The sequence below is a fragment of the Oryctolagus cuniculus genome, chromosome 15, assembly GCF_964237555.1.
Source record: "Oryctolagus cuniculus chromosome 15, mOryCun1.1, whole genome shotgun sequence".
In the NCBI taxonomy this organism is placed as follows: domain Eukaryota; kingdom Metazoa; phylum Chordata; class Mammalia; order Lagomorpha; family Leporidae; genus Oryctolagus; species Oryctolagus cuniculus.
Window position 1 is genome coordinate 17779351 of NC_091446.1, and position 24299 is coordinate 17803649.

Consider the following 24299-nt stretch of genomic DNA (forward strand, 5'->3'; position numbering starts at 1 on the left):
TCTCCTTCCAGTACTAATGCAGCTTCCGTGTCTGGATCCCACATTACACCACAGCTAGAGAGAGGCATGCCTTTCTTTATAAAGCATTTTAATGCAAATGTTTCCTTCTTTGCTCTAAATATGGTTACATTAAAACAAAATCAGAAAAAACTCATCTGTAACAAAATCTTGTCTCAGAAACAGCTTTTCAGCTTTGTACCCACGGATGGGGTTGTGACCTTATGAAGCAGCTTCCAGATACAAAAGTTAGCAGCCTGAACAAAGAAATGTTTCTATTGCTAAAATGATTACAATTAAAACTCAATAAAAATCCAACTGAAAGCACAAATCCTGAAAGTCCGAGGCTCTGGACTCAATTCAAAGGCAGAAGACTCCAACAACAGCAAAAGTCAAGATCCTGGGCAGTGGAGAAAAGCAGAACTGAAGAGAAGAGGCGAGGTGGTGTGTCATGAAGTGATGCGGCCATCAGTCACTTTCTCCACAAAGTCTGAGGCAGCAAAGCTGGGTGGCATAGGCTACCTTGCTTCTCTCCTCTTGTTCCCTTACTTGGGCTCATACACCTCTTTAAGACATCAGCCACCTTCTCCAGAACTAACTGGGACGTCAGGAGATGACTGGGGTGTAAATTCAGAGATCCTGGCTTCAAGCAATGATCCCTATTAACAGAAAATAGGTGGGGGAGAGGGGAGAAAAACAAAGAAATAAAGGGAGAAAATTATTTAAAAATACTTAAGCTTGGGGGGAAGTTGGGAAAGGAATGACAACTTAGATTTAGGAGAAATTGTTGCTGGTACCAAGGACTTGATTAGACAGGGTGTGAAAGTGAAGTTACTCCCCAGCCCACAGAGGAATGAACACCTCCTTTTCCATACTTTACAACCCAGAGCTAAGGAAGGACCGATGATGCTTCAATTTCTCCAACGAAACTAAACCAAAAAGTTTAGACCTTATACATAACTAACTTTTCTAACTAAATCGCTATTGAAGAGAAATCCTGAAGGAACATCTTACAAACAAAAGTCAAAACCATCATATTTGGGTTCATCTGTTCATTCACTTAAAACAGTTTTCTGAGTCTCTAGTAAGTAAGCGACAAGGAAGGACACGTGACACAGCTCCCATGTTCACACAGTTGACTTTCTAGCATGGAAAGGAAGATGTACTACACCAGAAAAGGCAGCAAAAGCAAGATCACCTCCAGGTGGGAGACGTGCAATTTTAAAAGTGAGAAGAGTCATTCTGCACAAAAGTTTCACATAAAGTTGAGTTACAGACCCTCAGGAAGGGCGAGAAGCAAGAAACGAGGTGAGATCTGAAAAATACTAACGCTAAAGGCAGCTAACATACAAGAAAGGGCCTTCACTCATGTTACACCTGCCAATCTGCACGACTAGCGTAGGAGAGGTACACTTCTCCCCTCTCTGACCCAGAAGGAATGCCGAGAGAGGCTAAGAAACTTGCCAGAGAAACAGAACTTCTTAGTGGCGGCGTGGGATTTGAAGCCCGGCTCTCTGGCTCTGAACCAGATCTGGCTACCTGTAGTACTATCAGTCCTCCTGACTAACAACGCTGCTGCACGCTGTAGACCCAGGAGTTAAGTGCTTTAGTTGATTTTCTTTAGATACCCACATCTGATTTACAAACGAAAAAACAAGTTACAAGGCGGGGAGGTCCGGATCCGAATCCAGATAGTTCACACTCGTGTCGCTGCTCCCCGCAACCCAGCCTGGACTCTGCACCCTCAACCACGTCCCATCCCCTCGGGACGCAGGCAGCACCACCCCTCACAGAGCGCGGGCGACGACCCCCCGCCCCCCGGGCCACCCTCGCAGGGCCAGGCAGGGCAGAGCTCTCACCAGGTGGGAGTCGCGGGACCCTCGCAATCTTGTTGGTGATCTCTGCCGTGAGAACGGCGAAGTCCTGCTCGTAGCCTTCGAAGTCGGACGACATGCTGGCTCCAGAGCGACTGGCCCCGGCTGCAGGTTAGGTGGGGGCGGGGGCCACGCAGGGCACGGAACCGCGGCGCGGGGAACCCCGCAGGTGCCCTCGAGAGCAGAGCGGAGAACCGGGGACAGCTCCCAGCCCAGCCGCTTCCTGGTTGTGCGTTGGGATTTCGGTCCTCCGAAAATTGGCCTGCGTGCAGCTTTTATTTTCCGCTCTGGCTTCAAGAGTCAAAAGTACGCTAAGGAAATGGGCTCTCATTAATGCCCCTAAGAAGGCCGACGAAAAGTAACGCATTCTTGGGGTCTGCCGAAAGCATTTTATCGTCTTCCAAGTTCTGAGAAACGGCTCCGGCTACCTGAGTGCCAGGTCTCAGGCGCCTGCTTCCGGAGGGAACTTTGACGCGGGGAACCTTCCGGAAGTGGCTGGAACGGAGACTGCGCAGGGGCCCTGAGCCGGCGAGGAGCGGCGCGGGCGCAGGAGGAGAGGCACGGATTGCGGGAGAGCCTGTGCCCCAGCCTCAGGCAAACGGGATTTGCTTTCTGCCTGCGGCGGATTGAGGTGTCCATGACGGAGTTACCCGAGAAGGAGAAAACCTGTTCCGGGTGAGCCCAGGCCGCCCCGGAAATGCGATGGCAGTGGAGCGGGCACCCAGGACTAGACTGAGGTGGGGGTCGAGGCAGGGACCCTGACTAGGTGGTGTCGGTCTCTGTCCACGTGGGTGGCGCCCCTGTCTGCGGAGTGTGGAGACCGAGCCCGCTTGCCGGGAAGTTTCTCCCCAGAGCGAGGATTCCGAAGTGCCTTCGCTGCATGCCGAGGCGGGAAACTGAGGCACAGGGCAGTGGGACGCCCTTCAGATCCGTTTATCTCAGATGCGCATTCCAGTCTGGTTAGAAATGCGGTTCTGCAAGTCCCCGGCTCGCAGCCCTGCCTTCCGCTCCTGTTTTCTTCAAACCTAATCACTCACGTCCATTCTCGTCTCCTCCCAGGTCACGATTTCACACACTCCCCTTGCTCTCCGTCTCCCCTCCCCGCCTGGCCTCGCACGCTCTTTGCTTTAGCTCTCGCTTCTCCCTCACCTCGGCCCTACGAGGAGATCGTGGCTGTGTCGGGGGACCGCGGCAGGCACACGGCGTAGCTCGTCCTGCCTGGCTCGCACTTGCCTTGGTCCAAGACTCCCTAAGAGCCCGCTAAGACGCCACAGCACCCCGACTTGGCTTCTCTGGGTTCAGCTGTTGACTTACTCCTGAAGTTGGGCTAATCTCTTAGGCTCGATTAGATCAACCCTAAGGCCCTGCTTGTCAGCTCTAAAAGTCTTTGCCTTCTCCAACTACTCATTAAGCATTGGACAGTCACAGCACCCTGACAAGTTGGGAACAAAAGAATAAGAACAACTGTTTTAGAAACGTGTATTCAGTTTACGTGCCATTCAAACTTGAACCCTATTTTACATAAATTGAAACTTTTTTTTTTGTACATTTGACAAGGTACTCGTCCCATAGCAGTGCCCTTGAGATGATTTTGTTTAGGTGTTTCTTGGAGTTAACAAATACATTATATAGTGAAAATTAACTGGGCTTTCACATTTTGTTTCCTTTAGGTTGAGTTTCCAACCAAGGTGTTGGATCCTTCTAGTTAGGATAAAGAACTCTGAGTTGTTAGCTGTGAAAATGGCGTGATCTGCGTTACCATCCCGCAGTTTGAAGGCATGACAGTTAAGGAACACACGTGGACTTGTGGCACATGGAAATGTGTGCACAGAAAAAGGAAATCTGTAATTCTTTAGAAGTAGGAAGACATTCTTCCCTGCCAAAATGGGTACATTCTGCTCGGTTATCAAGTTTGAAAATCTCCAAGAACTAAAGAGACTGTGTCACTGGGGTCCCATCATAGCCCTTGGTGTTATAGCAATATGTTCGACGATGGCCATGATTGACTCTGTGCTGTGGTATTGGCCCTTACATACAACTGGAGGAAGTGTGAATTTCATCATGTTGATAAATTGGACTGTCATGATTCTTTATAATTACTTCAACGCCATGTTTGTTGGTCCTGGCTTTGTCCCTCTGGGGTGGAAACCGGTAAGATAAAGATTGCTTATGATGATGAACTCTAAGGATAATCTTGTATTTAGTTTTTGCCTTATCTGCTAACCAGTAACATCAAACACAGCCTACTCTTTCCTGATAGAGACTAAGTAGATCAATCACTGATGATTTCTATTCAAATATTGATTTCATTTCTGTTCGAAAATACTGATGTTAATTAATATTTCCCAAAGCAGTTTCATTGAATAAGTTGTCTTACCTTTTTTTTTTTTTTTAATTGGAGGGGAGTGGATGGGTTGCTGGGCCCATGTTTAGGGAAACACTGTGTACCACGTACCTGTGTTGTAATTTCACAGTGTGTTTTGTCTCTAGGACCTTTTTTCACATAATAACATCTCTCAGAGAAAAGGGTCTAGTAACAGTTGGTTTAAGTCATTAATCATGAACCATAAAGTTTTAAAAGTTTTAAAGTTATTGCAGGGAAATTATAACACTGGGCATTAATTAGGTGAATTAATTTAGGACTTCTTAAAAGCTGTTAGAAAGATTCTGCTTAGGACTGTTGGTGTTCCTTGCTGAGGGACATCACTAGGTAGCTTATTAGAAATGCAGATCTTGGGCTCCACTCTAGACCTACTGAATCAGAATCTTCATTTTAACAAAATCCCAAAATGATTGTTAGGCATGTTTAAATTTGAAAAACACAGTGTATACTCTGGGTGGCATACTATTTGGAACAAGTATAGAAGTTGGTAATATAGCAGAGAAACCAGTGCCCCTGGCCAGATAACTAAGTAGGATATGACGAGTGCTGTTGAAGTGTGAAGCACTGAGTGTGTTCTGGGAACCTGTGAGAGGACTGAGAATGAAAAGAGGGCATTAAAGATTGAGAGAAAGTGGGCACACATATTCAGAAATGGGACTGCCTTGTGTGGCTGGAAAAGAGATTATGTAGTGCAGCTAAGACTGCAACAAAGGAAGATCCTGAATACTCAAGAAACTGTTAGACAATAGAGAGTTTCAAGAGATTTCTGTGCTGAGCTCTGGCATACAGGTGTGTCACAGGAATGTGAGTAGTGGTTTGACAGTACACAGTTTGGATGAAAGAGAAATCTCAGTAAAGGAAACCAGGAGGTTATTAAAATGGCCCAAGAGAGGGGAGGTGATGTTGGTAGTATCAAGGAAGGGGCAGATGTCAGAACAAATGTTACCTTGTATACCAGTCCCCACTCTAAAGTCCCACCAGCTCTCTGTGTCTGAACCACTTCAATTCTTAAGATTTGGGCAACTGGAACCAACTAGCGACACTGGATTTGGTGGGAAATGGCAAAAGTAAAAGTGACTTCTGAGTATTTGGCAGAGTGATACTGCTCTCCAGAAATTTTTTTTCTAGAGATATTTTAGCTCAAATAAAAGGAATGGAAGCAGAAGTTAAGAGTCCATCCTTTCCCCATCTCCCATAAAAGCAAATCATTCCATGAGAAAGCTTTTGTTCATCAAGTTTGACTTACTGATTGGGCTCAGGTAACTGATGTAATTTGTTTATATTTTGCTATCAAGGAGAATTCTCAGGATACCATGTATCTCCAGTATTGTAAAGTCTGCCAAGCATACAAGGCACCACGTTCACATCACTGCAGAAAGTGCAACAGGTATTTGTCTTTGCTGTTCGTTGGGGACTGATCAGCTGGATTCCTGGTCTCTTTTTTGATTGCTCTTTCTACCACAACAATATTACTTTTGTTTGTTACAGAGTTGTCACTGCATTAAAAAAAAGTCAAGTTACTTAAGTGTCCGTAATTTCTATTTTATAGATGTTAGATTTCATTTTTGGGGTCATAAGTGAAAAGATTTTTGTAGAAAAATACAGATTTGCTTCTCCCCTTGCCCTGCAAGAGCTGGGTAAAAAGTTATACCTGTAGTTTGTTTCTGTATATGATATCAATGTTGCTTATCAGTTGTGCACTTAGGATTGTTCTGAGTCTGAATTCTAAAGGAGACTTGCTTTTCTGTGACTTATTGACAGACACATTTTGTATAAATCTAGTAAGTGAATGCAGCTGTCTGTTTTCACAAGTGATTTAATACAAACAATATAATGGGAAGAAAACTGAATACCTACCAGAAACATGAAAAAAGCCAGGACTGACACAAAGTTTAGTTTGAGATCAGGAAATTTTCTTCTAGCTACAATAAGGAATTGAGGGCACAGTGAGACTTTCCTTATTATACCAGATTTTACATTATGGAGTTAGCTTGATTGTCTCAAAGATTCCACCACCTAAAAGATACTATGAAAACAGGAAGGAAGGAGGTTATAGTGTCTCTGTGGGCCCATCAACCCCAGTGGAGACTGGTAAGTCATTTTTTGAGTCACTATTGGATTCGACTTCAATCACTTTGTTTCTGTACCAGTGAAAACCCAGGAACCATACTCATTTCTTTATCGTGAACTTGGCAATGGACCTCCTGACTTCTTTACACAAATTCACTTGTAGCAGATGTCTGCCTCAGAAGCTGTTGCACAGCCTACCTTTTCTTGTGTGTTGTTTAGAATTTAAAAGGAGCCCTTGTTCATAATTGTTTAAAAACTCATATTTATCTTTCTGTTCCGTGATGTATAACTCCCCTGTGACTCACAGGCATACTAGATTCCTATCTGCATGAGCTTTGAAAAGCGAGTTATTTATAGTAGACAGGATTTTCTACCTTATGTTTTACGTTAATGTTTTCTCGTTAGATGTGTAATGAAGATGGATCATCACTGTCCTTGGATCAACAATTGTTGTGGTTACCAAAATCATGCTTCATTCACACTGTTTCTCCTGTTAGCGCCACTGGGTTGTATCCATGCTGCTTTCATTTTTGTTATGACTATGTACACACAGCTTTATAATCGGGTAAGTGAGAATCATTCATGCCAGAGTGAGTGATAGTTAACAAGATTCAAGAAGATTCCTTTGGAAATACAAGAGTACTTCAAAAAGTTCATAGAAGAGGGGTATTCAAATGTATTTGAAATCCATGCACAGTTTATTCATAATATACGTTTTCCATGAAAGGAAATTATTCTACATTTTTGAAGATATCTTGTATACATGAATTTCAAAATTTTGGGGGGGCTGGTGCTGTTGTGCAGCAGCAGGTTAATGCCCTGGCCTGAAGCACCGGCATCCCATATGTGTGCCGGTTCAAGACCCGGCTGCTCCACTTCCAATCCAGCTCTCTGCTATGGCCTGGGAAAGCAGTAGAAGATGGCCCAAGGCCTTGGACCCTGCACCTGCGTGGGAGGCCTGGAGGAAGCTCTTGGCTCCTGGCTTCGGATCTGTGCAGCTCTGTCCATTGCTGCCAACTGGGGAGTGAACCATCGGATGGAAGACCTCTCTCTCTCTCTCTTTCTACCTTTCCTCTTTCTGTGTAACTCTGACTTTCAAATAAATAAATAAATCTTTAAAAAAAAATTTTTTTTGCAACAGGGTAAACATATCTTTATTCCATTTTCCACTATTTTGTGAGGCACCCCCTATGCTTTCTGTGATTTAGCTGGAGCACCAGCGAGACAGACAAAGAGAGATCTTCCATCTGCTGATTCACTCCCTAAATGCCCACAACAGCTAGGGCTGGGCCGTGCCCAAGCTGGGAGCTGGAAACTCAGTCAGGCACCCAAGCACTTGAGTCATCATCCCAAGGTACACCTCCCAGGGTGCACATTAGCAGGAAGCTGGGTTGAAAGCTAAGGATCTGGAATCCCAGCCAGGCACTCTGGTATGGAGTGCAAGCAACCGAAGCAGGCCTTAACCACCGGGACCACTGTGCTGAATGCCTGTACCTTGGCCTTCATTTTTCCAGTTGTTTTTTTTTTTTTAAGGTTTATTTATTTTGAATATGAGAGTTAACAGAGAAAGAGAAGGAAAGAGAGAGTTCTGTCTACTGGTTTACTCCGCAGATGGCCCCAGAGGCCAGCATTGGGCCAGGCAAAATCTAAGAGCCAGTAGCTTCATCCAGATCTCCCACATGGGTGGCAGTGGTCCAGACACTTGGGCCATCTTCCTCTGTTTTCTGCAGGCCATTAGCAGGGAGTTGGATCAGAAGTGGAGCAGTGCTAGCGCACAAACTGATGCCTGTATGGGATGCTGACGTCACAGGTGGCAGCTTTACCTGTTACACCACAATGCTGGCACCATTTTACCAGTTCTTAATCATTCATTGTGGAACATGAAGGAAGAAGCAGCTGAATCTTAGGCTATATTTGTTGCTGTGGAAAAACACAATAAATATATACTAGCAATATGAAGAAGGGAAACAGTTACAATTTAGATTGGTGTCTGGCATTGTTGATGCGTAATGTTTGTGAAGTCTACCTCACATAGGAGAAAGTGAAGAATGGTATCATGTGTGGTATTCATTATTAGTATTTAGGTTTGCTGTATTTGCTTTGGCCACAGTCTAGTTACCATCTTTTTGATCATGTTGTTCTAAATGTGGTAGCAGAGTCTGCCCAGTTACTGCAAGCAATTGTTCTAAGTGTGTTTGTTCCTTGTAGCTCTCCTTTGGGTGGAACACAGTGAAGATTGATATGAGTGCAGCCCGGAGGGATCCTCTCCCAATTGTTCCCTTTGGATTAGCTGCGTTTGCTGCCACCTTGTTTGCCTTGGGATTAGCTTTAGGAACCACTATAGCTGTTGGCATGTTGTTTTTTATCCAGGTAAGTTTCTTGGTTACCTCTAGCTAAAAGTTGTCAAATTATTGGGCTTACTGCAATGAGAAAGAAAGGCGTGCCTAACTATGCAGTATGAAATTGGAGTTGTTTTTACTTATTCCATCTAGGTAGCCAGTTGATGTCCTTGGTACTAGACAAATTACTTTGAAGTAATTCTGCCAGAGTTTGTGGGTAATTGATTATTTTTTAAAATATGAACTTAGAATTGTGTAGCACTTTATAGTTGCAAAAGTACTTCCCACAATTACAGTCTCTAGATCTTCACATCAACCCAAAAGAGGTTGACAGAGGAATATTACTGTTTTTCCTCCTTACACATGAGCAGTTGGTTCTCAGATAGGTTAGCAGCTTACCCAAAGTCACTCATTTGTATATTTAGTAAACCTAATGATTAATATTCTATGATAGTATGTATTTAGCAATAAGTCAATATAATACAGGTACTTTTATGGAACACTTACTATATGAAAGGCACTGCAGGTCTTTATACATATAGCTCATTTAGTATCCATAACATCCCTAAGATAATATGTACTGCTTGCTCTCTACTCTGTGATGAGTTACTCTGCCTATTTCCTTTTTTTTTTTTTTTTTATGTTTATTTACATCTCCTTGAAAGGCAGAGACTGATATGTAGAGATGTCTTCTATCTACTGGTTCACTCCCCAAACATCTGCAACAGCCAGGGCTGGGCCAAGCTGATGCCAGTAGCCCAGAACTCCATCCAGGTCTCTCAGTAGATGCTAGGGGCTCAAGTACCTGGGCCATGACCTGTTGCCTCCCAGGATGCATTAGCAGGAACCAGATTGGAAGTGGAGCAGCCAGGGCAGCTTAGCCTGCTACACACCACACCAGCCCCATAGTCTGCTGACTTTTGAGGCTGCAATAATGAAAATGAAGAGGTTCCTGCCTTTAGGGAACTCAAAATTAATAAGTGAACAGTCTAATACAAGGTCATACCTACATCATAGATTTATGTACAAAGTTCTGGGAGAACAAAGGAAGATGACTTGTCTCTGAAGGGATCAAAAATACAGTTCGTATGATTCAAGGATCTTGACTAAAATCCTAGATCCAGATTTGACTGTGTGTTGGTGTAATCATTCTTACAGAGGCATTGTCATGCAGTGGTTAAGAGCAAGGACTGTGGAGTCAGGTGGGCCGTATACTGGTGACCTAACCCTTAGCATTCTCAGTGTCTTCAGCTATCTCACAGGATTATTGTGAAGGTGACCTTCAGTAAACTGGTCACATTATAAATTTTCCATCATTTATTTTCCAGATGAAAATAATTCTCAGAAACAAAACTTCTATTGAATCATGGATTGAAGAGAAGGTAAATTTTAATCATTGTTTCCTCAATATTAAAGTACTAATTACCTAAATAAGTACTGCAAAGTGAAAACCTGGCTACCAGAGGGCTTCATTAAGTCATCTGTATGTCACTTAAGAGGGAATACAGTGGCATTTGATTGACTCCTGCTTTAACCTACACCCTGCGCTGCTTCTCAGAGCCTCACGATCACTGTTTAGCAAAATACCAACGCCTGCAGGGGCCAGACAGGTAACCGAAGTGAGGGCACCCAGCTTGTATACCAGAGCACTGACTGACAGGCTGATGGTTGCCATGGCAGGGAATATTCACCCAATATTATAGACTCCTTCAATTTTTTTTCCAAGTTAGAGATCTAGATTCCTGTGTGGTCTCCTCTTAGTTTTTAAATGTTAACAAGCAATAAAGTGAAAAACCAAAAAAAAAGAAAACCTTTTGTGAGCCAAATACAATATTCATAAAAATAATACAATATTTAAACACTTGGCAGCCAGTTTGTAAACTTTAGTTTACAACAACAGTTTTCAAACTTTTTGGTCTCCCTCTTGTAGTCTGCAGACTTGTTAAGACACCGAGTAACTCATTTATTTGTATTTTATCCACTGACACAAGTATTTGCCATATTTTCTAAGTGAGATCATTTTATTTTATTTTTTTTATTTTTATTTTTTGAAGGCAGAGTGGACAGTGAGAGAGAGAAACAGAGAGAAGGGTCTTCCTTTTCCGTTGGTTCACCTCCCAATGGCCGCTGCGGTCAGCATGCTGCAGCCGGCGCACCACACTGATCCGAAGCCAGGAGCCAGGTGCTTCTCCTGGTCTCCCATGCGGGTGCAGGGCCCAGGCACTTGGGCCATCCTTCACTGCACTCCCGGGCCACAGCAGAGAGCTGGACTGGAAGAGGGGCAACTGGGACAGAATCCGGCACCCTGACTGGGACTAGAATCCGGTGTGCCGGCGCCACAGGCAGAGGATTAGCCTATTGAGCCATGAAGTGAGATCATTTTAAAAGGCTTATTTCACTTAGTAATAATAGCCATTATGTTAATTACATTTTTTTTTTTTTTTTTTTTTTTTTGACAGGCAGAGTGGACAGTGAGAGAGAGAGACAGAGAGAAAGGTCTTCCTTTGCCGTTGGTTCACCTTCCAATGGCCACCGCGGCCAGTGCACTGTGGCCGGCGCACCGCGTTGATCCGATGGCAGGAGCCAGGAGCCAGGTGCTTCTCCTGGTCTCCCATGGGGTGCAGGGCCCAAGCACTTGGGCCATCCTCCACTGCACTCCCTGGCCACAGCAGAGAGCTGGCCTGGAAGAGAGGCAACCGGGACAGGATCCGGTGCCCCGACCGGGACTAGAACCCGGTGTGCCGGCGCCGCTAGGCAGAGGATTAGCCTAGTGAGCCGCGGCGCCGGCCTGTTAATTACATTTTAATGAGAAATAGTTATATTTCCCAAATTAAGAGTTGGCTTTGTTTTATGTTTTTACAAATCTCTTTAATATCTGACTTAACAGAAGACAGTTGGATTCTCACATCTACTTCTGCATTCAGTCTGTTGAGATATGTTCCTTTGATTGAAGTTTATGAAGAAAATCCAGCCTCACACAGATAAGTAGGTAGTAAAGGGTAGAGTATTTTAGTAGGCCTTTTAGATGATGGTGATATTCTTTGATACTACATTAAAATTTGACAGGATATTTCTTGTCAATAAACTTTTTGTAACATTTACCTGAAAAATCCATCAGTCTCTCTTACTCTGTGAATGGATCTTTTATCAATACACGGTTTTACAGAACATGAAGCATTGTTTATAAGGAAAAATAATGATTTACTGGTTAAACATGCAGATTTTCCAAATGTTTACACTTACACTTTACACTATCCAAAAATCTCATTTATTCATATCACTATCAATTTTATGGGAAAATTTTTAAATATTGAAAAGCTGTCAAGCTTTCCAGTTTTCTAATTTAATTTGAATGCCTTAATTTTTTTTAAAGATTTATTATTTGAAAGGCAGAGTTGCGGAGGCAGAGAGAAGTCTTCCATCCACTGGTTCACTCCCCAAATCGATGTAATGGTCAGAGCTGGGCCAATCTGAAGCCAGAAGGCAGGAGCTTCCTCCTGGTCTCCCACATGGGTGCAGGGACCCAAGCACTTGGGCCATCCTCCACTGCTCTCCCAGGCCATAGCAGAGAGCTGGATCAGAAATGGAGCAGCTGGGAGTCAAACTGGTGCCCATATGGGGTGCCAGCATTGCAAGCAGCAGCTTTACCTACCATGTCATAGCACTGGCGCCTTCCCTCCCCCCAGTTTTTCTTTGTGTATCTTGTTGATCTCTGTTGAAATTCAGTCCACTTTGAACACTGATGCTTTCCTTTATAAAAGTGAAAAAGAAATTACCCTCTACTATCTAGGTGAGAAAGGAGTTATGATAATAGATTCATTCATGTTATACCTTGACAATTCTTTCAGTAAACCATGAATGTCAATATTACTTTATAAAGTACTGCAATAAGTTTTTTCATAAAATACTGATAATCTAGTATTTCAAAGTATCAGTTCTAGTAAACATAATAAATAATCAGTAGATTAACCTTTTTTCTTGCCAATGACGAAGGTTCTTTATAAAGTACCATGCTAAATCTAAAAGTTATTTTAAAACAGGTACTTTATTATTGAGTCAATAATTTAAATAAATCATCACGAAATTTATAGAAATTACCAGACAATAAAATACAACAAATGTCAAAAGTTTTGATACACTCGTTATTGGAATACTGTATCTTTGTACCACTAGGTGTCAGCAGAACATAAGAAATTCAAAGTCAGTTTATGTTAAAGCTAACAAGTTAAATGCCTAGGATATATAATTTATACAAGCCAAATAACTTATATAAATTGGTGATGGTGTTAAACATGAAGACTTCCTGTACCTATGTACTATTTATTTCTTTATTTTAAAATTTATTTGAGAGGCAAAAAGAGTGAGCCCCCTGATTTACTCCCCAAAAGCCCACAACAGCTGCGGGTGGGCCAGGTCAGAACCAGGGGCCAGACACACAGCTCAGGTCTCCCAGATGAGTGGGAGGGAGCCCACCTACCCGAGCCATTGCCTGCTGCCTCCTGGGGCTCACGTTAGCATGAAGGTAGAATCAGGAGTGGGGACGGGAATCCAGTAACTGATATGGCATGTGAGTATCCCAAGTGCTCTCTTAACTGTTAAGCCCAAAGTGCTTCCTTCCCTCCTTGCTAAATTTTTTTTTTTAAAGATTTTTTTATTTGAAAGGCAATGTTACAGAGAGAAAAGAAGAGACAGAAAAAGAGAGCTTCTGTCCACAGGTTTACTCCCCAAATGGCCACAGCAGTGGAGCCTGGGTGAGGCTGAAGCCAGGAGTCAAGAACTTCCTCCAGGTCTCCCACATAGATATAGAGGCCTAAGGACTTGGGCTATCCTCTGCTGCTTTTCCCAGGCTCTTTAGCAGGGAGCTGAATGGGAAGTGGAGCAGCCAGGACTTGAACTCCTGCCCATGTGGGAAGCCGGTGCTGCAGGCCGTGGTTTAACCGCTGCACTACAGCACCAACCCCCCACCCCCACCCCATTAAATTTTTAAAAATGTTTATCATAAAATCATGGCTCCCTTTTTAAACCTTTCCTGGCCATTCCTGTAGGTGACACTGCCACACCTGGGATGAATGCCTTGTATTCTGCACCCCACAAACAGTTCCATTCTCAGTAAATGCTTTCTCCTGAATCTGTTTATCGGTGTCCCTTCCTTACACATGGATTCTATCAGCTGTTGGAATACTTATTCTTAATAAAAGCTTTTCATATATTTTCTAAGCAGTTGCATACAAAGTTGGTGTTCTGTGTCAAGTTCTTCCTATATTGTGATAAAATTTTATATCCCTTCTGTGCAAACTAACATAACAGCAGGGATGTTTTTATGCATGATACAAATTGAAGGAATAAATGTTCATTACTGAAAGCCATGTAAGGTAGAGGCATTTGCCATTTTACATCTTTGTTACCCACAGGCTAAAGATCGAATTCAATATTATCAGCTAGAAGAAGTCTTTGTTTTTCCTTATGATTTGGGAGATAGATGGAAGAACTTCAAACAGGTATTTACCTGGTCAGGGGCCCCTGATGGAGATGGACTGGAATGGCCAATACGAGAAGGCTGTCACCAGTATAGCTTAACAGTGAGTATTTTTGTTCCAGCAATCTCTCCCCTCTGCTTCCTCATCTTGCCATTAATTCCCCTGGACTCTGGTGACATTTTATAGGGAGATATGTAATACAAATATTTCCAGTATGTCAGATGAATTCAAGTGAATAGTCCTGAAGTGCACCTTGTGTTGTATTTCTTCCTTTGTTTAAATCTCTCCTTAATTCCATACCTGTGACATAAAGAACTGATTCCTTAACTTAGTTTTATAAAATCTGGCCTAACACTACCTTTTAACTTGCAATATTATGTGAGCTCATGTATGTTCCTGCCACCTAACTTTGCCCACAATGTTTTCCACCCCCAATGTGCTCTCTATCTGAATGTAAGAGTAGTTCCATTCCCATTGCTTCCATAAAGTCTAACCTACCCACTCCAGACTCATCTGGACCTGGATCTTAACCCTGTACTACTGCATGGTAGCTCACACTGTCTCAACTTCTGATTTCATTCTTGTATCTTACATCTTCTGTCTAACTTGTCAAGATTCTAGGACAGAGATCCTGTGCTATCTTTATTTGCCCTACTATGTCTAATCCTGTACTATTAAGTAATTGCCAACTAAGTGGAAAAAGTGAGTTGTAGTGATAATTTTTAGTCAGAACTCCTTGTTGGTAAGTGTTTGCAGTTTGCGACTTAGGTGGTAGCTTGGACGCTTCTTGAGGGCAGAAAACCCATCTCCTGGCTGCTGGGCTCCAGTGAGTACTCTCAGAATATGGAGATGAAGGCATGGAGGAGGGGACCTTGGGAAAAAAATGCCCCATCTTGGCCCCTGGATCTTATAGCCTTCGTGCCATGCTAAAAAGTCTTGCGGCCTTTAAGTTGTCAGTAGTATGACGTGGTGGAAAATTGGGAGTTAGTCATGTCACTCTGAGACTGGGAGGGTAAACTGTTTTTCAACACTGAGAATAGAGACTTAATTGTTCCTTTTATGTCTTTCAAACAGATAGAACAGTTGAAACAAAAAGCAGATAAGAGAGTCAGAAGTGTAAGTAACTCTTCTGTAATACTAATTGCTGTTTTCTTTGGTCAGGCTCTTACACCTCTGAGTAGTTTTTAAAAATTACCTTTAGGTAGAAACCAACTAATGGCTTTTATTAAATAATAGTCCTTGGTATGTTTATTGAAATTTGATGTTCCAGTCCAGCTCTCTGCTGTGGCCCGGGAAGGCAGTGGAGGATGGCCCAGGTACTTGGGTCCTGCGCCCTCATGGGAGACCAAGGGGAGGCACCTGGCTCCTGGCTTCGGATCAGCACAGTACACCAGCCACAGTGGCCATTTGGGGGGTGAACTAACGGAAAGGAAGACCTTTCTCTCTGTCTCTCTCTCTCACTGTCTAACTCTACCTCTCAAAAAAAAAAAAAAAAAAAAAGAAATTTGATGGGATTCACTTTTGTTTTTCTTTAAATAGTTGAGACTGGATATTTGTAGGGAACTTTGTCAATTTAAATTACCAACAAAGAAAAGTAATTATCCCCAATATAGCTCCTTAGGATGAAATGGATCCTTTCTACTATACTGTTGGATATGATGACCACTGGTGGCTATTTAAATACAGATTAATTAAAATCAAATGAAAAATTCAGTTACTCATTTGTACTGGCCACATTGTAAGTGTTCAATAACTATATGTGTCTAGTGGTTTCCCCATTGAATACCACAGACATAGAACAAAGAGGACATGTCCCTCATTGCAGAAAGTTGTCTTAGATGGCACTGACCAAGAATTTAATTCTTGGTACCTTTGAGCTTCAAATGAGGGGCTGGAGGCAATATTGTGGTGCAGTGGGTTAAGCTGCCACTTGAGATGCCAGCATCCTATATCGGAGTGTTGCTTTGTGTCCTGGCTGCTCCACTTCCAATCCACCTTCCTGTGAATTCACCTGGGAAGGCAGCAAAAGATGTCACTAGTACTTTGGTCTCTACCACTTATGTGGTAGACCAGGATGACATACTGGGGTCCTGGTTTTGGCCTGGCTCTGATTTGGTTATTGCATTTGGAGAGTAGACCACCAGATGGAAGACCTCTCTCTCTCTCTCTCTCTCTGCTGCTTTGCCTTTCAAATACATACATTAAAAAAAAAAAGAAATGAATAGTAGGAAGAGCCTGGGAACTGGAGCCATCACTTACCTCCTGTAAGAGAGATAGGAGGATGGGTAACTGGGAAGGGAGGCTTGTCACACCCCTAAAAATTTAAACTTAAAAATTCATATGTGTAAATACTCAAATTGTCCCTCTGATCCCTGATGACAGGTTCGCTATAAAGTAATAGACGATTATAGTGGTGCCTGCTGTCCTTTGAACAAAGGAATTAAAACCTTCTTCACGAGCCCCTGCACTGAGGAGCCTCGAATACAGCTGCAAAAAGGGGAGTTCATTTTGGCCACGAGAGGTTTACGGTAAGTGACGAGAAGTACTGCATTTCTTCTTTAATGACAAAACTGACACTGAGCCTTAAAAAATTAATTTTAACCGTTTAAATATTTCAGATACTGGTTGTATGGAGACAAAATTCTTGATGATTCCATTGTAGAAGGTATGGAAATGAAAGGGTGTGTTTAAAGGACAAAACTGCTAGCAATAATTTCAAATTATATAGGAGTAAGTTTTATGAATAGTCACACTGAAGATTCATCAAGGGAATGCCATAGGAGGGCATATCATTAAGCGCCAAAAATGTTCCTTCTGTGTTTCTCCATAACAGTGTACTTAGCAGGTCTTTTTAATGATGACTAACATTTGAGCTCCTACCTCATTGTGTGATAGGCACTCGTGTTAGTGCTTCATTTGCGCTATTGAACTCCTCAGCACACTTCTCTACCTAGTCTGCGTAGGTACAAAGGTACATTTGAAAGTTCATGGAAAATGGAATGAAAATGTAAATTCATTTTAGTGCAAAAAGATTTTGAAATCCACTATCTAGTTCCTGGAACACACAGTGTATGTATACAAGTGAAACTTGCCTGTCTTCAGGTAAGGGCTGTCCTGAACCACATTTCAGAGAACAGAATTTGGTAAATCATCTGTTTTCTAGCTTGTTTGGAACACTTAAAAACCACCCCACCCCCCCCCCCCCCCCATCAAGCTGTGGTTATAATAGCTTGTAAAGGAGGAAAAAAGATCTAACTTCGTTCATTTGAAATAACGGGATATCGATCTCAGTAATGTTCCTGCAGTGCATTTGACCACTTCATCAGTTTCATCTTCTCCCGCAGGTGTTTCAAGAATCAGAGGATGGTTCCCAAGAAACTGCGTGGAAAAGTGTCCCTGTGATGCAGAAGCAGATCCGGCCCCCGAGGGCGAGAAGAAAAACAGATAGCCACCGTAAACGTGAAATGATGCTTTAAAGCTGCTTTATTACTTGAAAATTGTACATAATTACTCAAGAATTATGCAAAGAGCCTACTCTGGTGAAGGTGTTCTTTTCCTCAAAGGTGCCCTAGTGCCATGATCTAAATATTTTTATTACCATTTTGAAATGGAGAAGCCATTCTGCATATGCCTTTGAATCCTACTCCTTTTCGCCACCTTTTCTTCTGCCCCAAAGGGAAAACCATTTCACCCAGTAAGTCAGAACTGCATTTCCTCTAGGATGTTTTTATGCACTGCACACTCTGGACCTCACCTGCAGATGGAGTTCCCTCTTTGCCAGGAGCAACTGCATGTGAAGCTTTTATTTCCCCCTCGGTTGATATTTCTTACATAATATTCTAGACCCTGTAGATCTTAATTTGTCAGATTCAATATAAGCTCAGATTTTGTTACCTGTCTTTTAATAATGCAGATTTTGTCAAATCAAATAAAGATTAATGGATGTTCTGTAAAAGTCATAGTCGTATTTTTCTTGTTGCTGACTGAAAGATCTGTATTAGTTCCTTAAGGGAAAACTGCTCTGTTACCATGTAAAAAAATGACATCTTGAATAATGAGTCTTAAGACAGGACATATTCACTTCAATACCATGTGCCCTGTTAACAGCATATTGAGTTCCCAGTAGTGTAGGTGACTTTCACCCTGGTGACATCAAACTGCTCAAAAAACATGAACATATCAAAAACTGAAGCCTGTATAAGTAGTAGGATCCAAGCTGGTGGACTCAAATGCTTGAGGTTGGGCTTATTAAAAATACATGTTAAATCACGGAAGGAAAGAGAAAGCCTGTTTCTCTGGATTGTAGCAGCCTAGTCCAGTCTTGATTTATTCATTCCAAGGCAGGGAACTTGAAGCTTTGGAGGTCAGGCTTGTAATAATTACAAATATGGGAAGAGCATTTGGAGATAACAGCAGTGAAAGAAATATTATTCTGTCCCATTCCACTAGAAGGGGAGGGGCAACAGGAGTGGGAGAAGGCAGTCAGATGAGTAAAATAGATCAAATGGAGTCATTTATTAGGAAGAAAGAAAGTAGCATGTGAAGCAGATGAGGGACAAATTACATTTTAGATAAAGGGAACAGCAAGAACAAAAGCAGGCTGGAAGGTGCCTGGTATGTGTGGGGAACAAGAAGGCAGCCTGTGAGGGTCAGCTGGAATGAGTGAGGCAGGAATGGGAGAAGTCAGAAGATGATGGGAGACAGACCATGGAGGGCTCTGCGAGTGAATTCCTCATTCCCTTTTGTTTCAGATACTCAAGAATAGACATTTCTTGAGCTTTTCTGAGCTCAGAGTCTAGAAAGACAAACCGAGAACATTCTCCTTGTCTCCAGTTAGAGGCCGCAAAGGAATACTGTTCAGGATCACCTAGAGTACAACAAGGATGATAAAGGAGGAAGGATATGAATTGTGCTCAGTTGGACTCATGGTTTGCTGGTCTTTGTCCTATTATTCACAGCTATGGGGTAAGAAGGCCTGGTCCTCTCAACTTTTACTTCAGTAGTTATCAAACCTGTTTGACTGGAATCATCTTGGAACTTATTTTTTTTTTTTTTAACAGGCAGAGTGGACAGTGAGAGAGAGAGAGAGAAGGGTCTTCCTTTGCCATTGGTTCACCCTCCACTGGCCGGTGCGCTGCGGCCGGTGCACCGCACTGATCCGATGGCAGGAGCCAGGTACTTCTCCTGGTCTCCCATGCGGGTGCAGGGCCCAAGCACTTGGGCCATCCTCCACTGCACTCCCTGGCCACAGCAGAGAGCTGGCCTGGAAGAGGGGCAACTGGGACAGAATCCGGTGCCCCAACCGGGACCAGAACCTGGTGTGCCGGCGCCACAAGGTGGAGGATTAGCCTAGTAAGCCGTGGCGCCAGCCTCATCTTGGAACTTTTTAACAGTTCTGGAGCCCAGGCAGAACCCTAACCATTTAAATCAGAACCCCTGGGCAGCACCAATCATGGATGTCTTGTTAAACTTTCTAGGTAATTGTGGCACACAGTCAAGCTTGAGAACCACTAGTTTACTTGATTTTTAGGTAATCGTTTCACCATGGCCCATAAAACAACAAATACCACAGCATAGTATCTGCAATAGTTTATTGTGCAGACTTGACAAGTAGAAGAAGCACTTATTATCTGGGGGTAAGGTACAGTAGGAACTGGAGTCCAGGGGCAAAGATCAGTTGGTTCCTTCACAGAAGATAAGCCTGTTATGTGGGTATCAGGTTTACCCACAGATCTTTTTTCCCAGTGCAGCAGGTTTGTATTCAGTGTTTGCTTCATTTACTGGAAAAGTTCACTGGACATAAGTTTCAACTGCTTCCCCCACCGCTTCCAGCTCAGCAGCAAACTGTAGGGAATAGATTTTGTCACCAGCTGCTCTGTGGCTAACAAGGTAAGAACATCGTTCTTTTTGGATAACTTCTCATAGGCCCATTTTTTATATTCCCAAGTCAGAGGTCTAGCTAGAGAACTGAGAAAATGTTCAGGATTATCACACTTTTCCCTTTTGTACACAGACTTTAGTGAACACAGAAGGAATTCACCTCACAGTAACATCATAAGTTAAAACTCACTAAAAATGATGGTTTTGTGGAGTAGCTGGACAATAAGAATTAGAAACAGCTTTTCAGGACACACAGATCTCTTATGTAGAATACCCATGTAAGTGCTGGGACTGGTAGCAAGTTAGGTTTGCTATAAAACAACATGGAAGAAGTCTCAGAGTCCCCTAGGCCCTGAAACTGGGAGTAACAAAAAAAAACTGTATTTGGGCTGGCATCATGGCATAGCAGGTGTGACATAAATAAATCTCAAGAAAAAAAGGAAAAGGACATCATTAATGTTGAAGATCACCAAACACAAACTGGGAACTTGAAAGAAGACATGTTGATAAAAATCACCCTAAAACAATTTTTAAAATATTAACAGCATTTAAGATGAGAAGGACAGGATTGAATTATTTCAGGGTTGTTTCTATATTGTAATTCTGTCATATAATTTTAACAAAAGCTCTATTTTTATAGTAGGTAGAACAACAGGAGGGAAGACAAAATGAATGTAAGAATAGTTTTTAATCCATATTCTCACAAGGCAGCACCAAGTGGGTGGGCAGGCAGCATCAAGCCTCTTCCAACTGTATGTACCTTAACCTACTCCTGGATAGTCTCATACAGGCTGTCGATTTGCTTCCGAAAGTATTTGGAAAGCTCTCCACGCTTTGCTTTCAGTGTTGGTGTCAAGAGCCCGTTTTCAATGGAAAATGGCTCTGGATGAAGAAAGATCGTTTTGACCTGGAAGATGAGATGAACACACACACATAGCTATTTGTTAGAGATTTGGACTTTTCTACATAGCCCTCTGAGTGCCATGTGAAGAACTCGGCCATGGTAGGACAGCAAGGAGAACAGAAACACATCCCATTCTCATGCACTTATAATTTGGGAAAGGAATGAGTAGAGAATGGAGTTTGGATAATGAAGAATAAAAAGGAACTGTACAAGATATTACAGAAGGTTACTGCCATTTGCAGTGAATGGCACACAATCTAAAATCCCTTCCTTGGGAATTATGTATGTAAACCATTTTTTTTTTTTTTTACAGGCAGATTTAGACAGAGAGAGAGAGAGAAAGGTCTTCCTTTCTGTTGGTTCACCCCCAAATGGCCACTGCGACCAGCGCGCTGCGCCAATCCAAAGCTAGGAGCCAGGTACTTCCTCCCGGTCTCCCATGTGGGTGCAGGGCCCAAGCACTTGGGCCATCCTCCACTGCCTTCCCGAGTCAGAGCCGAGAGCTAGACTGGAAGAGGAGCAACCGGGACAGAACCGGCGCCCCAACCGGGACTAGAACCTGGGGTGCCGGCACCACAGGCGGAGGATTAGCCAAGTGAGCCATGGCGCCAGCTGTATGTTAACCAATTATAAATGGAACTTTAATTAAATATCCTAGTGTGATCTGAAAGACCAGGATAACATTAGCAGTATGTACCTGTTCAAATGATTTAAGACCATTTTCTTTGCCAGTTTTCTGCAGGTCTTCTAAAATGGCCTCTTTTATAGCCTAGGAATATAAAAGAGTGCTTAGAACACAGTTGTTTTATAAAGGGCCTAAATGAAGCATGAATCAACTCAAAATTCCCATAAAAGCAGATCAGGATAAAAGCAGGGTATAATAGAATGTATATACACATTATATACCTAATATTTATCAAAGAAAAATAGGAAGAAGGGGCACAACTAAATGTTAATGTGGAGGGCATTTTTTAATTATCTTTTTTTCCAATCATCCCCCAACAATTTTGTTTTTGAAACTCCCCATTCTAGCCCAGTCTAATAAAACCCTTTAATCTGTTTGGGCTTCAGCCACCTGTCACAGATGCAGGAAGAGTGTTCCTCCAGAGACGTAGCTATGAGAAATTAGAGGAGCCTCAGCTACTAGGACATCCTGTTCCTCATGATGGCCACATGCAGGTGCCTGAAGCTTTCCTAAGCCATACTTACTTGGTTTTGGCACAGTTCTTCAAGGGAGCCCTTAACTCCAAGCTTGGCTGCAAATGGGGGGAGCATATCTGGGTCAGGAACCACCACTCCCACTAAGGTTGACTATGGAAAGGAACAAAGACACAAGGGCACATGAGAACTAGCATAGGGATGTCCCCCTTGTGGGTAGAGGCAGCAGGGTTCTATCACTGTAACCGGTGTTCCCCCCAGATCTCAAGTCCAGTACTAGTGACCTACTCTTTTCTCACTATTTATTTCAAATCCCATTTTCCCATTCACCATCTTATTACAAAGATGTTCCATCCAAATTTGTTCAGCATTAACCATAAAACATCTCTGTCTTGTCCACCCCTCCCTCCCTGCCCCCCTGCCCTGTCAAAAGCTAAGTTTAAGTACATTACACAGAAAAGTTTGTTAGGCCAGAGGAATTCCTGTTGGAGTGGATACTAAGTACAAAATGGGTTTTTTATTTTTACTGAAAGACTTTCATTTACCCTAACTATTTTAACAATTCTATTGACTTGTTTAGAGTCTTTCATAGTTTCAAAAGAATTTTTTCCCATTTGCATTGCCTTATTTGAGGTTTGGAATGTAGCTTCATTTCTTTAGTTATCCAAGCTAGGATCATCTCACCCTGAACCCACCTATACAGATTTCCTGTAGCTACAGGAACCAGCATAAGCTTGAAGATGGCTTTTGTTAAAACGATATATTACCCGTAAGCTGTCCCCATGTACAAAGATTTGTGACACCAATCTACTCCTGATATAGATGTTTTCTATCTTCTCGGGAGCAATGTATTCTCCTTGGGCCAGCTTGAAAATGTTCTTTTTACGGTCAATGATCTTCAGAGTTCCGTTCTGTATGAGACAAATAAAATCATCAATATTTTTGAACCCTAGGGATGGTGTTAGCAGGGAGAGAGTACAGAAGTGACAAGTCTCTTCTTTAAAAAGCTGATTTCTCTAGAGACTTTTAAGCCATCCTTCTCTTTCTTGGCTTTGGGGAAAAGAAGAGTGGCTTCCAGCAAGAACCTGTTTATATTGCCTGTCCATGTGGAAAGCCAAGATTCAGCCTCAGAGAAAGTCCTTGGGGCCTGTTAGGGTATGCAAATGAAGAACTGTCTCATGCAAAGAGGAAATATCACACCTCTCAGTTTCTAATAACTTCATTTGCAATTACCATTTGAGCATCCCCTATCAGAAAATCTGAAATCCAAAGTGAAGAAAGTTTCAGATTTGGGGGCATTTCAGATTTTTGGGTTATGAATATTCAGCTGGTAATATCTATGCAAATATTCCAAAATCCAAAAACATCTGAAATCTGAAACAAATCTAGTCCCAAGCATTTAGGATAAGGGATACTCAACCTGTACTCTTACTTCCAGAATTCTCAGGAATCAGGAAGGCGTTATTTTTTACTAAGACTTCAGAATTCATTAGCTCTCTCCCTTCATAATTTGCCCTTATGTACCCCTCCTGTTAGAACCTGGCACAGGCTAAAACAGCTCAGCTGTGCTAATCAGGCACATCAATTCTTGGGCTTGTTAGGAGAGAAGCATAGTGTGGAGAGCTGTCTGACCAGCTACCAGAGGTTATTTGCAGCTTCATTTCTCTGGGCTAATTGGTCTAAGGAGCTTAAGTTCTTAGAGATTGGAACTGTGGAATTGGCACAAGTGGCAAATACAATCCACATGATCACACCCTAAGTAGAGCAACAAACTGAACCAACTATGAAATCATCAACAAGGCTGACTCAAGAAATTAGGCATCAATGGAGCCTAATATTCATTATCTGAAAGTGATTAATAGGCTAGTGAAGGGACATGGCTGTTACCTACATCCTAGGCTCCTTAGAATAGGGAACTCATTAAACAAAAACAGATATATCATCAAGATACAACTAGACCCAAATCTATAAAATATGTGTAGTCATCTCTCCACCCTACCCCCAATAAGATTTTGGTCCAAGACAGACCACATCTGTGATGGTGGTTCCATAAGATTAATTCACCTGGGGACATCCTAGGCATTTTAGTCTGTGTAAGTACAGTCTGTTATGCTTGCACAATGATGAAACTGCCTAACCACACAGTTGTCAGAAGGTAAAGTACCTTTTGTACATCACGTGAGCAGGTAAGGGACACACCACTGTACATCATGAGGA

At 42.6% G+C, this 24299-nt stretch overlaps 3 protein-coding genes across 25 annotated transcripts in view; 1 reads left to right on the forward strand and 2 right to left on the reverse strand.

The window, feature by feature from the left end:
• The window catches only part of VTI1A (vesicle transport through interaction with t-SNAREs 1A), a 375822-nt gene extending 373487 nt beyond the window's left edge, over positions 1–2335 (reverse strand). For 8 of the 9 annotated variants that reach the window (XR_011382257.1, XM_070057223.1, XM_051823644.2 and 5 more), the window contains exon 1: positions 1857–2288. Coding sequence is in view for 8 of the 9 variants with exons in the window: in XM_070057223.1 (XP_069913324.1) it covers positions 1857–1950 (94 nt within the window). In the remaining variant the exon portion in view is untranslated. Of the gene's footprint in view, positions 1–1856 lie in introns of all 9 variants that reach the window. The other variant, XM_002718711.5, reaches the window with a different exon arrangement.
• ZDHHC6 (zinc finger DHHC-type palmitoyltransferase 6) lies at positions 2334–18095 on the forward strand. 4 transcript variants are annotated; one of them, XM_008270525.4, is made up of 11 exons: positions 2334–2546; positions 3542–4022; positions 5550–5641; positions 6730–6889; positions 8533–8694; positions 9992–10045; positions 14075–14242; positions 15215–15256; positions 16523–16668; positions 16759–16805; positions 17485–18095. In XM_008270525.4, exons 2-11 carry the CDS (start codon positions 3756–3758, stop codon positions 17586–17588), a joined length of 1242 nt encoding a protein of 413 aa, XP_008268747.1. In that variant the 5' UTR covers positions 2334–2546; positions 3542–3755; the 3' UTR covers positions 17589–18095. The 4 variants fall into 4 exon arrangements, with proteins under 4 accessions (XP_008268747.1, XP_017204047.1, XP_002718793.1 ...); XM_002718747.5 differs by having other exon boundaries at positions 2359–2608; XM_017348558.3 differs by lacking the exons at positions 14075–14242; positions 15215–15256 and having other exon boundaries at positions 2357–2546.
• Positions 18096–19714: 1619 nt separating this feature from the next.
• ACSL5 (acyl-CoA synthetase long chain family member 5) overlaps positions 19715–24299 on the reverse strand; it is a 48521-nt gene continuing 43936 nt past the window's right edge. For 10 of the 12 annotated variants that reach the window (XM_008270512.4, XM_051823589.2, XM_017348556.3 and 7 more), the window contains 4 exons: positions 22850–22993; positions 22134–22235; positions 21622–21693; positions 19715–20927 (listed from right to left, as the gene is read on the reverse strand). In XM_008270512.4, the coding sequence (XP_008268734.2) occupies positions 20787–20927; positions 21622–21693; positions 22134–22235; positions 22850–22993 (459 nt within the window). In that variant the 3' untranslated portion in view covers positions 19715–20786. The remainder of the gene's footprint in view (positions 20928–21621; positions 21694–22133; positions 22236–22849; positions 22994–24299) is intronic. The other 2 variants (XM_070057220.1, XM_008270511.4) reach the window with 1 other exon arrangement.